Source organism: Phascolarctos cinereus, unplaced genomic scaffold, assembly GCF_003287225.1.
Source record: "Phascolarctos cinereus isolate Bilbo 61053 unplaced genomic scaffold, phaCin_HiC Scaffold_3;HRSCAF=262, whole genome shotgun sequence".
NCBI classification, from domain to species: Eukaryota; Metazoa; Chordata; class Mammalia; order Diprotodontia; family Phascolarctidae; genus Phascolarctos; species Phascolarctos cinereus.
In genome coordinates this window covers 228,297,565-228,308,010 of record NW_027555736.1, presented here as the reverse complement: position 1 = coordinate 228,308,010, position 10,446 = coordinate 228,297,565, and the positions used below count along the sequence as shown (strand labels likewise).

The 10,446-nt window shown below is 46.6% G+C and overlaps 1 protein-coding gene across 1 annotated transcript in view; it reads left to right on the top strand.

The window, feature by feature from the left end:
- Positions 1 to 750: 750 nt before the first annotated feature.
- Positions 751 to 10,446, top strand: part of VSX2 (visual system homeobox 2) — a 31,214-nt gene continuing 21,518 nt past the window's right edge. The window contains exons 1-3 of the mRNA XM_078151648.1: positions 751 to 1,120; positions 2,910 to 2,994; positions 7,654 to 7,777. Of these exons, the coding sequence (XP_078007774.1) occupies positions 751 to 1,120; positions 2,910 to 2,994; positions 7,654 to 7,777 (579 nt within the window). The remainder of the gene's footprint in view (positions 1,121 to 2,909; positions 2,995 to 7,653; positions 7,778 to 10,446) is intronic.

The following is a 10,446-nucleotide window of genomic DNA, read 5'->3' as shown; positions in this document are numbered from 1 at the left end:
CTTTCCCTGTACTGACTATCTGGATAGCTTTCTTCTCCTCCTCTATTGGGACTGTTTCTCCTGCCTTTAAAAAAAAAATCTGGTCCATTCCTCTTCAGCACTGCTGGAGGGACCTATTCTTTGGGCCTGAGACTTCTCGGCTATTTTCTAGACATTTTGTTTTGTTTTGTTTTGTTCTGTTCTGTTTTTTTTTTTACCAGGACTCTTCTTCTGACCTGTTTGTACCATCTTTTCCTTCTCTTCCTCCGAACTCCTCAAGTATCTCTCCTTGTCTTATCCCGGGAACCCTTCCCCCCATCTGCCCTAGTTGAACCTCCGACCCGTTTCCCCTCTTTCTGCTCTCTCCTTTGGGCCCCACATCTCTTTGCCATGCTGTGCGCTGGAAACAGGGGCCTGTCTTCCAGGTCTTGTCCCTGGAAACTCTCTGGATCTCTCTGAGCAAAGCCCTTCTCGTCCTGATGGCCTCTTGGTCTCTGTCCTGGTGCCCCTGGGGCCCTCTGTGCCGCCTGCCGCCTGTAGCCTGTAGGAATTTTTTGGAATTCCTAATCGCTCCTGGCCCTGGTGATTGGCTGCTCAGCTCTGACCCCACTTGGGCTGCTGCCTGGTTGGATAAAAGGGGAATCTCCTTGGGGCTCCAGAGCATTAGACACCAGAGGGGGCACCTGGGACCAACTTCAAGAGGAGGGGAGAGAGGAGGGGGGGGGGGGAGGAAAAATCGGCTCGGGCTCTGCCCCTCCAAAGCACCCGGAGATGACAGGGAAAGCCGGGGAAGCGCTGAGCAAACCTAAAGCCGAGACTGTGGCCAAGAGTAACTCGGGGGGAAACCCGCCTAGGTGCACCGGTTTCGGCATCCAGGAGATTCTGGGCTTGAACAAGGAGCCACCCAGCTCACATCCGCGGGCCGCCCTGGACAGCTTGCCTGCGGGGCACCTGCTGACTGCCCGCTCGGTACTCAGCCCGGCTGGTGTGGGGGGCATGGGGCTCCTGGGGACAGGGGGGCTCCCAGGCTTCTACACGCAACCCACCTTCCTGGAAGTCCTGTCCGACCCCCAGAATGTCCACCTGCAGCCCTTGGGCAGAGCCTCGGGGCAGCTGGATACCAGCCAGACGGCCAGCTCAGGTAGGAGTCGAGCAAGAAGGGATGGATGGTGGCTGGGGGAAGGGGGAGAGCGGGGAGATCTGCCCGTTCCCCGTCCTTGGAGTCCCTCCCCAGGACAGATAGGAGAAAAAAAGTTAGTGGCCCACAAAGTGGCCACAGCTGAGGGAACAGAGACCCCTCGCTTCCATCAGGGAATCCCAAGAATCCCGGTGCCCGTCATCTCCCACCCTTAATCCACCCGACCCCCGCCCTGGCCGTCTGCCCTGGCTCAGTCTGGCTTCCCTCCAACCGCCCGCCGATAGGAACAGCTTCACGATTTTTCGGGGTCTCCGGATAGGCCCCCTCAGCCCGGGACGCCGCCTTTCGTTGAGAACCTGAGGGGCGTCTCAGGCTGCAGGGCCAGGGAAAGAGAGGGGGCGCTGGGTGCCAGAGCCCGTTGTGTGTTTCGGGGGGCCGTAGGAGGACACGTGAGAAGCTCGGATCTCTTGGGGCAGCTCGCAGGAGTCCCCGTTCATTCCCCGTCCACGTCCCCTGCAGCCCGGCCGCTGAGGGCCGGGCAGGCCTGGGACGAGAGCTGAGCTGGAAGGGAGCCCTATTCGTTTTCCGATAGGGGAGCCGGCCCGGCGGCGGCCACTTCGGGGACTGCGGAGCCCAAGCCGCAGCAGGCTTCGCTAGAATCCGTGGCTCCCCTGCGCTGCTGCCAGCCCCGGCTGCCCGCGTCCGAAGTTCTTATTCCCCGCTATCGCACCCTGCCCTTTTTTTTGGTTGTCGTTAGTTCAAATGACCGAAAATTCCTCTTTTCAAAAAAATAAAAGCCAACGAAAACTGGCCAGATATGTCACCTCCTTTCATCCTCCATCAGTTACAAACAAACGAACCAATCCTTGGATGGGAATAGCATCTAACCCTCGATAACAACCCATATCTTAATGAATTAATTTATTTAATATATTTGTTCTCAATGAGCCATTTCTGGCTCCTGGACTGTGATGCATCTCAGCTCTGCTCCGATCTTGGCCGCAGCTACTCTTCCCCACCCCTACCGTTCTTCTCCTTCCTCTCCCCGCCAACAAACGGGGTGCAGATCCCCAGAATTCATTTCTAATCTCCCCTCCAGTCTCTTTTCTCTCTTATTTTTCATTTTCTTTCTTTTTTTTTTTCCTGCCACAAAATGTCGGGCCTTCAACGCACCTCCCCGTAGAGGTGACCCTGGGAGGGTGAACCTCTTGCCCTGATTTCCCCCCATTCCTGTTCTCTGCTCTCTCCCCTCCTCTTCCACCTGTCCAAGCCAGGTTTTCTTCCTAGCGGTTCCTGACTCTTTTGGTCCAACTTTCCTGCGTGTGTGTGTGTGTGTGTGTGTGTGTGTGTGTGTGTGTGTGTGTGTGTGTTGAAGAGGGAAGGAGAACACAGAGCCAGGGCGCTCCTCCTGTTCTCTGGATCTCCCCGGGGACTCGGGGCACAAGCCCTCTTTCCCTACCCATTCACCCCCGCTTTTCCCTTTACTCCCCTAGTGACACTCTCTCTCCCTCCTCCGAGCTTTTCAAGACACCTAGGGCTTCTTCCTTTCCGTCCCTTTTCTACCACAACCAAATCTACAAAAAAAATCTTTCTTATAATCTGCGTCGAGAACGGGAGGATGTGGCGCACCCCTCAGACAGTAGTGGGGACAGCGGTAGGGATAGTGGTGATTCCAAAGGGGACAGTAGCCCTCGGGCCCCAAAGTTTGACCCCTACCCAACAACCACTACTCAACCAGAACAAGGAGGCGTGATTCCCCATAGTGCCGCATGTCCCTCCTTCCCCTTTTCAGATTCTGAAGATGTTTCTTCCAGCGACAGAAAAATGACCAAATCTTCCTTAAACCAGACCAAGAAACGGAAGAAGAGGCGACACAGGTAAGGGCCACTCATTCGCTAGTCACCTACTATTATGACTCAGGTCAGAGCCCTATGGGAGCCACCTTCTAGCTCTTTTCCCTCAGTCCCTAGTCTGTCCTCAACCCTGCCCCAACATCTGTACCCTTGCTCCCTGGGCAAAGGCTCTGTGAGTGGAGAGGAGAAGCAGTCTGGGGATGTTGGGAGAAACGTGGTGTTCTGATCCTCAAGAGTGTGGGTCAGATTCAGGGCGACGAGGAGCTGCTGGCCGAGGTGCAAACTGTTCCCTTCCCATGTTTTCCTTTTCTTTTTAATCCCAAACGAAATTGACAGAAAGCCGGGTCCTAGACAAAGTGGGAATGGGGAAAGCAGCCACCTAGTTTTCAGTGCGTCAGCATATTCCTCACATCTGCACCAGTTCCTCTGCTCACTCCAAATCCACTCCCGCTTTCAACTGCTGCTGGTTCCTTTGCCTCCCGGCTGCCACGCCATAGAAGGGGCTTTCTCCTTACCCCGGACCAGTAAAGCGACTGGATCCTAGCTTTCGGTCTTCCAGGACTCAGACTATCTCTTCCTTCAACCATTCCTGGTCACTTGCTGTTCCTTCTCTATCCTCCCAATCTCCTTTCGACCTTAATTCTCTCTTTCTCCCTCCTTCCCCACTCTCTTTATTACCTTTAGCACCATTCCTGTCTTCCCGCTGCTTGTTACATCTCTAGATGATTCCTAATTCCATTCTTTCTTCCTCTCCACCTCATCCCAGCAATCCTTTTCTCTCCTTTCTACTCGATTTCGTTCTCATGCTATCTCTAACCTCTTTCCTACGGTCCCCTGATCTTTCGCCTTTGGAAATTCTACTATCTATTCCCATCTCTCTCTTTTTAAAAATTCATTTTATAGATGCCTTTTGTCTTAATATCACAACCATTTCCCTCTACCACCTCCTCTAAACTAATTCCCACTTGGGACAAATTAAGAAAACAATAAAACAAAACAAACCCACCTGATATATACAATATTTTGTCCTAATAGTCCCTTACCTCTCTGCTGTGTAGAAGGTATTCCTATTTCTTCTTAGAAAGTTATTCCTAAACTGAACCCTCTTTAATACACCCTTGAATGAGTGTAAACCTGGAGTTTGTCCCTAAATTGACCATACGGGCTCCTTTCAAGTGGCTTCTCCTTCGGCCCCAAACCATTTACTGAATCTGCCTAATCCAGTCCCCTCCTGTTTTCTGTCAGAATTATAAGTTTCTCCAAGTTCCTATTCACCTAACACTCCCTCCCCATTCCCACCCCTGTATCTCTTTAGGATGAGAGGGATAAAGGAGGTAAGGGTCCTAGATCAGTCAAAGCTAACTATTATTGAATAAGTGCCATCAATGTTTTGCAAGCTCTTGAACCCAGTATCTTAACATTTTCAAAAACAGTTTACCCCTTAAGGTCTTGGGTGCCCCCATAATGTTCTTTATATTACAGTTTCTTCCCTTCCTCCTTTCCTCTCTCCCTCCCTCCCTCCCTCCTCCTTCCTTCCTTCCTTCCTTCCTTCCTTCCTTCCTTCCTTCCTTCCTTCCTTCCTTCCTTCCTTCCTTCTCTCTCTCTTTCTCTCTTTCTTTCCCATATATTTGATCCAGCTAGATCAAAACAAGAGTCCTGTGGGAGATCATTAGGGAGTCTTTCGTGCCCTTTTTCTTAGTCTTAAAGTACAGAAATTCCAAGAAATCTGCTTTAAAATTATGAGCTCTGAGATAGGTCCCCATTACATATGTTTTGAAAGACTCATGAACATTGAAATTAAACTAAACAGTTGGAGCTGTGCAAAAATGATCTCCTCAGAAGGTAGTGGGTTCCCTATCACTGGAGATCTTCAATTTTGTGTTTTTTGTTAAGGTTTCCCCCTTGCTCCCCCTCCCCCTTCCTGCAAGTTATTTCAAAAGCGTAGGGACCTGGGGGTAGAGGAGATTAGAGAACTGGGAAGGATTGCTAATTGCTGACACTTTCATTTTTTATTAATTGAAGTAGATTTTTCCCTGGCTTCTCTGATTTAGGGATGTTCAACAAAAGAAAATGGGCGGCAGTTAGATCTTTATCTGTTGGAGATAATCCAGGTTCACACCTCTCTTAACTAGGGGTGGGGGGAGGAGGGATGGGGAGTAATCAAAGCCAGATACAGGGAAAGGGACCACAGTCTACCAATGCAGGTCCCTTCAGATGCCAGAAGATTCTTCAATTCCTCTAAACACACAAACGGAATTCTTTTACAGATTAGTTTGGGATCAGATTGTGAATGAGACAAGGATCTATTCTATAAACATAGGATTTGGGTTCACTTCTGGGGTCAGGATCACCATAGACTGGGCAGACTAAAGGAAGAATGGGGATTGGTGTTGGTGGAGACTAGACTTGAATGTAATAGAACAGCCTCCAAAACCAAGTGGATTGGGAATTAAGGTTCATGGATAGTCCTACCTACCTCTGATCCTCTCTTTGACCTTGGCCAGATGGTGTGACCTGTGCTTATCCATTTCAATAATTACAAAAAGGAATTGTGATTGAGGTGATTTATATTGGCGAGACCCTCCAGTTATGAACAGCCCAGAGTGAAGAGAATCAGAATAGAAAGTGAAAGACTTTCAAAAATGCCAAATACTTTACTTTTTGCATACTTAAGCATTTTAAAGCCAGGAGAACAGGAAAAATGATTTAGGGTCAAACCAGGAACTTTGTATAATAAATTGATTTTTTTCCCTTTCCTTCTTGACTCCATTCCCCAACAATATTAAGTCAATCCCTGGCCCGATGTCCACTGTTTTGCATGTGGTATACATTAATAAGTGCTTATTGAATTGAATTGAAAGATATTACATTTGTGATTCCTTTTTGAGAGATACTTTGGTTGATGTTATTTCCTTGTTTACAGAGAAGAACATAAGGAATTCTAAGTATTCTTGAAGTCCTGTAGTAGATCTATGTTGACCCAATAGAATTCAAATGCGATCAACTATACAATGTCTTTAACACAGTTTCAGCATTTGAAGCCTAGCTTGGATTTCAGTTTTCATTGCTGAACAGTATCCAGGTAAATGTCACCTGGAAACAGTCTTGATATCAGTACCTGGAGAAGGAAGAGGTTGGGCCTGTCATTGGATAGGCAAAAGCAGGTTGAAGTGCTTCCCTGGGAGATCACAATATGCCCCATCTGTGCCATGAGTGCTTGAGGATACTGCAGAGGATTGGAGGTTGGGGTGGTAGAAGGCTCTGGATGGAAATTCCAAAAGGTGGTTTGTCTTGAAAAAGAGGGGAGATGAAGCATATGGGGGGAGTGTACCTTCTGATTCAGGTATTGGGGAAATTGGTGGTAGAGTGTTGTCCATTTGACATTTTAGGGAGCCCAGTGAGGGGAAAGCAGAGGAGAAGGTTAAGAAGAGAATGGTGTAGGGTTGAAGTCTTGAGGTAAAATAGGCTGGGAAAAGAGAAGAGGGAAGATAGTAGGTGAGATACTCTATAGGATATATTTCTTGGATTGTAGCTACAGTAGGAATATAAGAATATCTGAGCTTTGGAGGGATTCATGCTTGTGAAGTGAATGAATGAATGACATCCATAAGGGGTTAGAAATCAATAGATCATTCACCTTTCTCAATATGTGGAGGACTTCTTGAAAAACCTTTCCATAGGATCTAGGAATTCTTTCTGCTACATGTCTTTAAAGATACCCTTTCTAGATCAAACACAGAATGACTTCTAAATGAAATGTCATTGGCAGGCTCAAACAAAGCAACACATTACACTGAAGGAACATGTTGGTTCCAATTAAAGAAGTTATACTGTTTGCATGCCTTTCTGTGTGTATATAATTCTACGTATTACTTCTTTCTGGGTAGAAGGAATGGAACAGGCTCAGTCTTTATCCCTCATGGTGGTGCCTCAATATAAGGTCCAGGCTATTTTGGACCTATCCAGAACTATAAGCTGCACTGCCTCGGCTTCTCCCTTGGAAGCAGATGGGTGCTGGATGACCCCAACCCTAGTCAAGGCAACCCTCCTCTGAGGAGGGGTGGCACAGTACATAGAGTGCTGGAACTGGAGTCAGGAAAACATGGATTCAAATCTTTCCTCTGACATTTATTAACTGGGTGACCCTGGGCAAGTAATTTAACTTCTGCCTGCTTCAGTTTCCCTATCTATAAAATGGGGATAATAATAGCACCCACCTCACAGGGTTGTTGTGAGATTAATTGAGATAATATGTGTGAAGCACGTTGCAAAACTTAAAGTGCTATATAAATGCTAGCTATTATTATTATTATTATTATTGCTGACCATGCTTTCATGTTCCTTTGTGTGAGATAAGAGGGAGGGGAAGGGCTGGGGAAAGTCATCAGCCTAACTTAAAGTGCTATATGAAAGCTAGGGATCATCATTGTTATTACTAAAGTTGCTTTTGTGTTCCCTTGTAGAGGGAAAGGGAAAGACTGAGGAGAGCTGTCAGTCCGACTTAAAAAGCTATATAAATTCTAGTTATCATCATCATCATTATTGTTGCTGAAAGTGTTTTGGTGCTCCTTTGGTGGAGGGAGGAGTAATTTGAAGGGGAAGGGTCATCAGTCTAATTGACTACTGATAACGGATATGGTTTCCTCTGCTTCCATAATCTTCAGTAAGTTTTGTCTCCCTCAGGACGATCTTTACATCCTACCAATTGGAGGAGCTAGAAAAGGCATTCAACGAAGCCCACTACCCAGATGTCTATGCCAGGGAGATGTTGGCCATGAAAACAGAGCTTCCTGAAGACAGGATACAGGTAACCTAGCTCCCAGACCTTGTCCCTTCCTTCCCTATAATGTACCCATTCCTCAGGGTCAGGGTGCAGGACTGGTTTTCTGCTCCAAAAAATCCCTCTTTGCTTTCTATATCCGCACCCAACATGATGTAATCGGATGGTGGTTGTCTTAAGAAGCCAGGTGGCTTGCATAGTGGATATTATACGGGGCTTGCATAGGAGAAGAGCCGAGTTAAAATCCCACATCATAGAAAACTCAGACCTAGAGCTGAAAGGCACTTCAGAGGCCATCTAGTATAGCTCCCTCATTTTAGAGATGGGGAAACTGAGGCCCAGGGAGGTTGTGACTTGTCCAAGCTAGTAAGTGGCAGAAGTGGAATTTGAACTCAGGCCTGATTCTAGAGCCAGTCCTCTTTCCAATATACTATAGTAGATACTACCTCTCTAGCCCTCGGCCAGTCACTTACCTTTCTGAGTCTCAGTTTCCTCATTTGTAAAATGGAAATAATAATAGCATCTTCCTCACAGGGTTGTTGTGAGGATCAAATGAGATACTGTAGTTTGCATACTTTAAGCGGTTATATAAATGAATGAAGGAAGGAAGAAGCAGTCCTTTTCCTTAAGGAGCTTACTTTCTAATAGGGGAAGCTAACACATACTTGGACTGGGGAGGGGTTGAGGTCTTCAAGAGCAAAGGCAGGGCATGGATATGTCTGGGAAGAGACTTCAAGGCATGGATCAGGGCAAGGTGAAAGCTCACCAGTGAGAACATGTGGTCCCAATAGGTGATGCCTTCATGTGAACCATTATCATTAAGGGACATTTTATTAAAGTTAGCAAGTATTTGTTTTATTTCATTTTCTGGTTGTTTTTTGTTTGTTTGTTTTGTTTTTTGAGGCAATTGGGATTAAGTGACTTGTCCAGGGTCACACAGCTAGTAAGCATCCGAGGCTGGATTTGAACTCAGGTCTTCCTGATTCCAGGGACTGTGCTCTATTCACTGCTCTACCTAGCTGCTCCTAGCAAGCATTTGTTAAACACCTGTGACATACTGTGGCCAGTGCGGTGGGAATGAATATAAGAGATATAAAAGATATGGCCTCTGCCCTCTGAGAGTTTACAGTATAGTTGAGGAGGGGAGACTGAAACTCATAGATGCTGAGAAATACATTTTGTGGAAGAGACAGTAAGGGTAACCTGAGAAGGGAGAAGTCCATGTGGGTTCTTGGCCCCACTTATGACCTATGGTGACAGGGACTTTTCCTGTTCCTACCTGCTGATCTGTGACAGCCACAGGATACACTGAGCAGGTGTACCCTAGATTACGTGTGAAAAAGGGCTGGGAATTACCTCCTGGGATACTCGAGGCTAATGGAATTTACCTCGTGGTTATTGAATCTCCTGCTGAGAACAGCTGTGCTCCTGCCCTTTTTTACTGTCCCCATCCTCTTGGGAAAGGGGAAAGTTTCTTTCCTGCTTCTCCCGACCACGGAGGGTACTCTCATTCTCTCCCAAGTCAGCCCAGGCTCCTGGTTCTCCTGGTTCTCCTGGTCTCCTCTTCCACTCAGGAAACTAGCAGGTGCTCACCTGCCCTGCAGTCTGGTCCTTTTTCGTGGCTATACGGACCCAAATGTTCTGGGCCATTCTGACTAAACTGGAATAGTGACCCTTTAGCATTGATGGGATACGGATCCTTTTAGCATTGATGCAGGGTTCCCCTATGGTATAAAACCCACCCTAGTTGGGGGTGGGGTACAAATAGGGTAGTGTGCAAATGTGGTGCTTGATAATTCCCTGGATCATGTCCTACTCCTCCTATTCCACCCCTTACCCCTCACATCAGGCAGGGAAACAATCCTATTAGCCAAGTGAAATATCAATGAAAGGGATAGATTGTGTGGATGTCTGCATTTGTAGCAGTCTTGGAGTTGCCTTAGATGGATTTCAACCTCGAACGGACAAGATCCTTATTCTCCTAATTGTCTCCATAGTGACTTAGTGGCTACTCCCAAGAGACCACCATTGCGATGTTTTGTCCCTACGCTCACTGCTCAGTATAGCCAGGTCCCAACTTGGAAATAAATGACTTCTCTAGGATTCATTCCCTGTTGATCAAATTTTCATTTAGGTGACATAGCAAATAGAGAGCAGGATTTGGAGTCAGGAGAAGCTTGAGTTCAAATTTGACCTCAGACACTTATTAGCTATGTGACTTTGGGTAACTCACTCGACCTTTGTCTGTCTCAGTTTTATATCTGTAAAATGGGGATAAGAACAGCACCAAGTTCCCAAGATGGTTGTGAGGATAAAATGAGATAATATTTGCAAAGCACTTTGCAAATCTTAAAGTATCATATAAATGTTGTTATTATTATTAGTCTCCCAATTAGATTTTATTTTAAAAATAATTTTATCCCCTGCCTTATACAGGTAGCTAGAGGAGGTGATAAGGACTAAGTGAGGTAGGTCAATTTCTTTAAAACTCTCAACTAGAAATGAGGAGAGAATTACTAAAAAGGACCATCTTGTTCCCCAGAGGTAAGATGTATAGGGAGAGAGATGGTTCCTCAGGGGTCTGCTGGAGCTTTTGAAAGCTGATTATTAAATTTTCAGTGTGAGCATTTATCATAAATCAGCACCTATTACAAATTAGGGCTTGATTTGCTGTTTTTGTTGATTATTTAGACTTA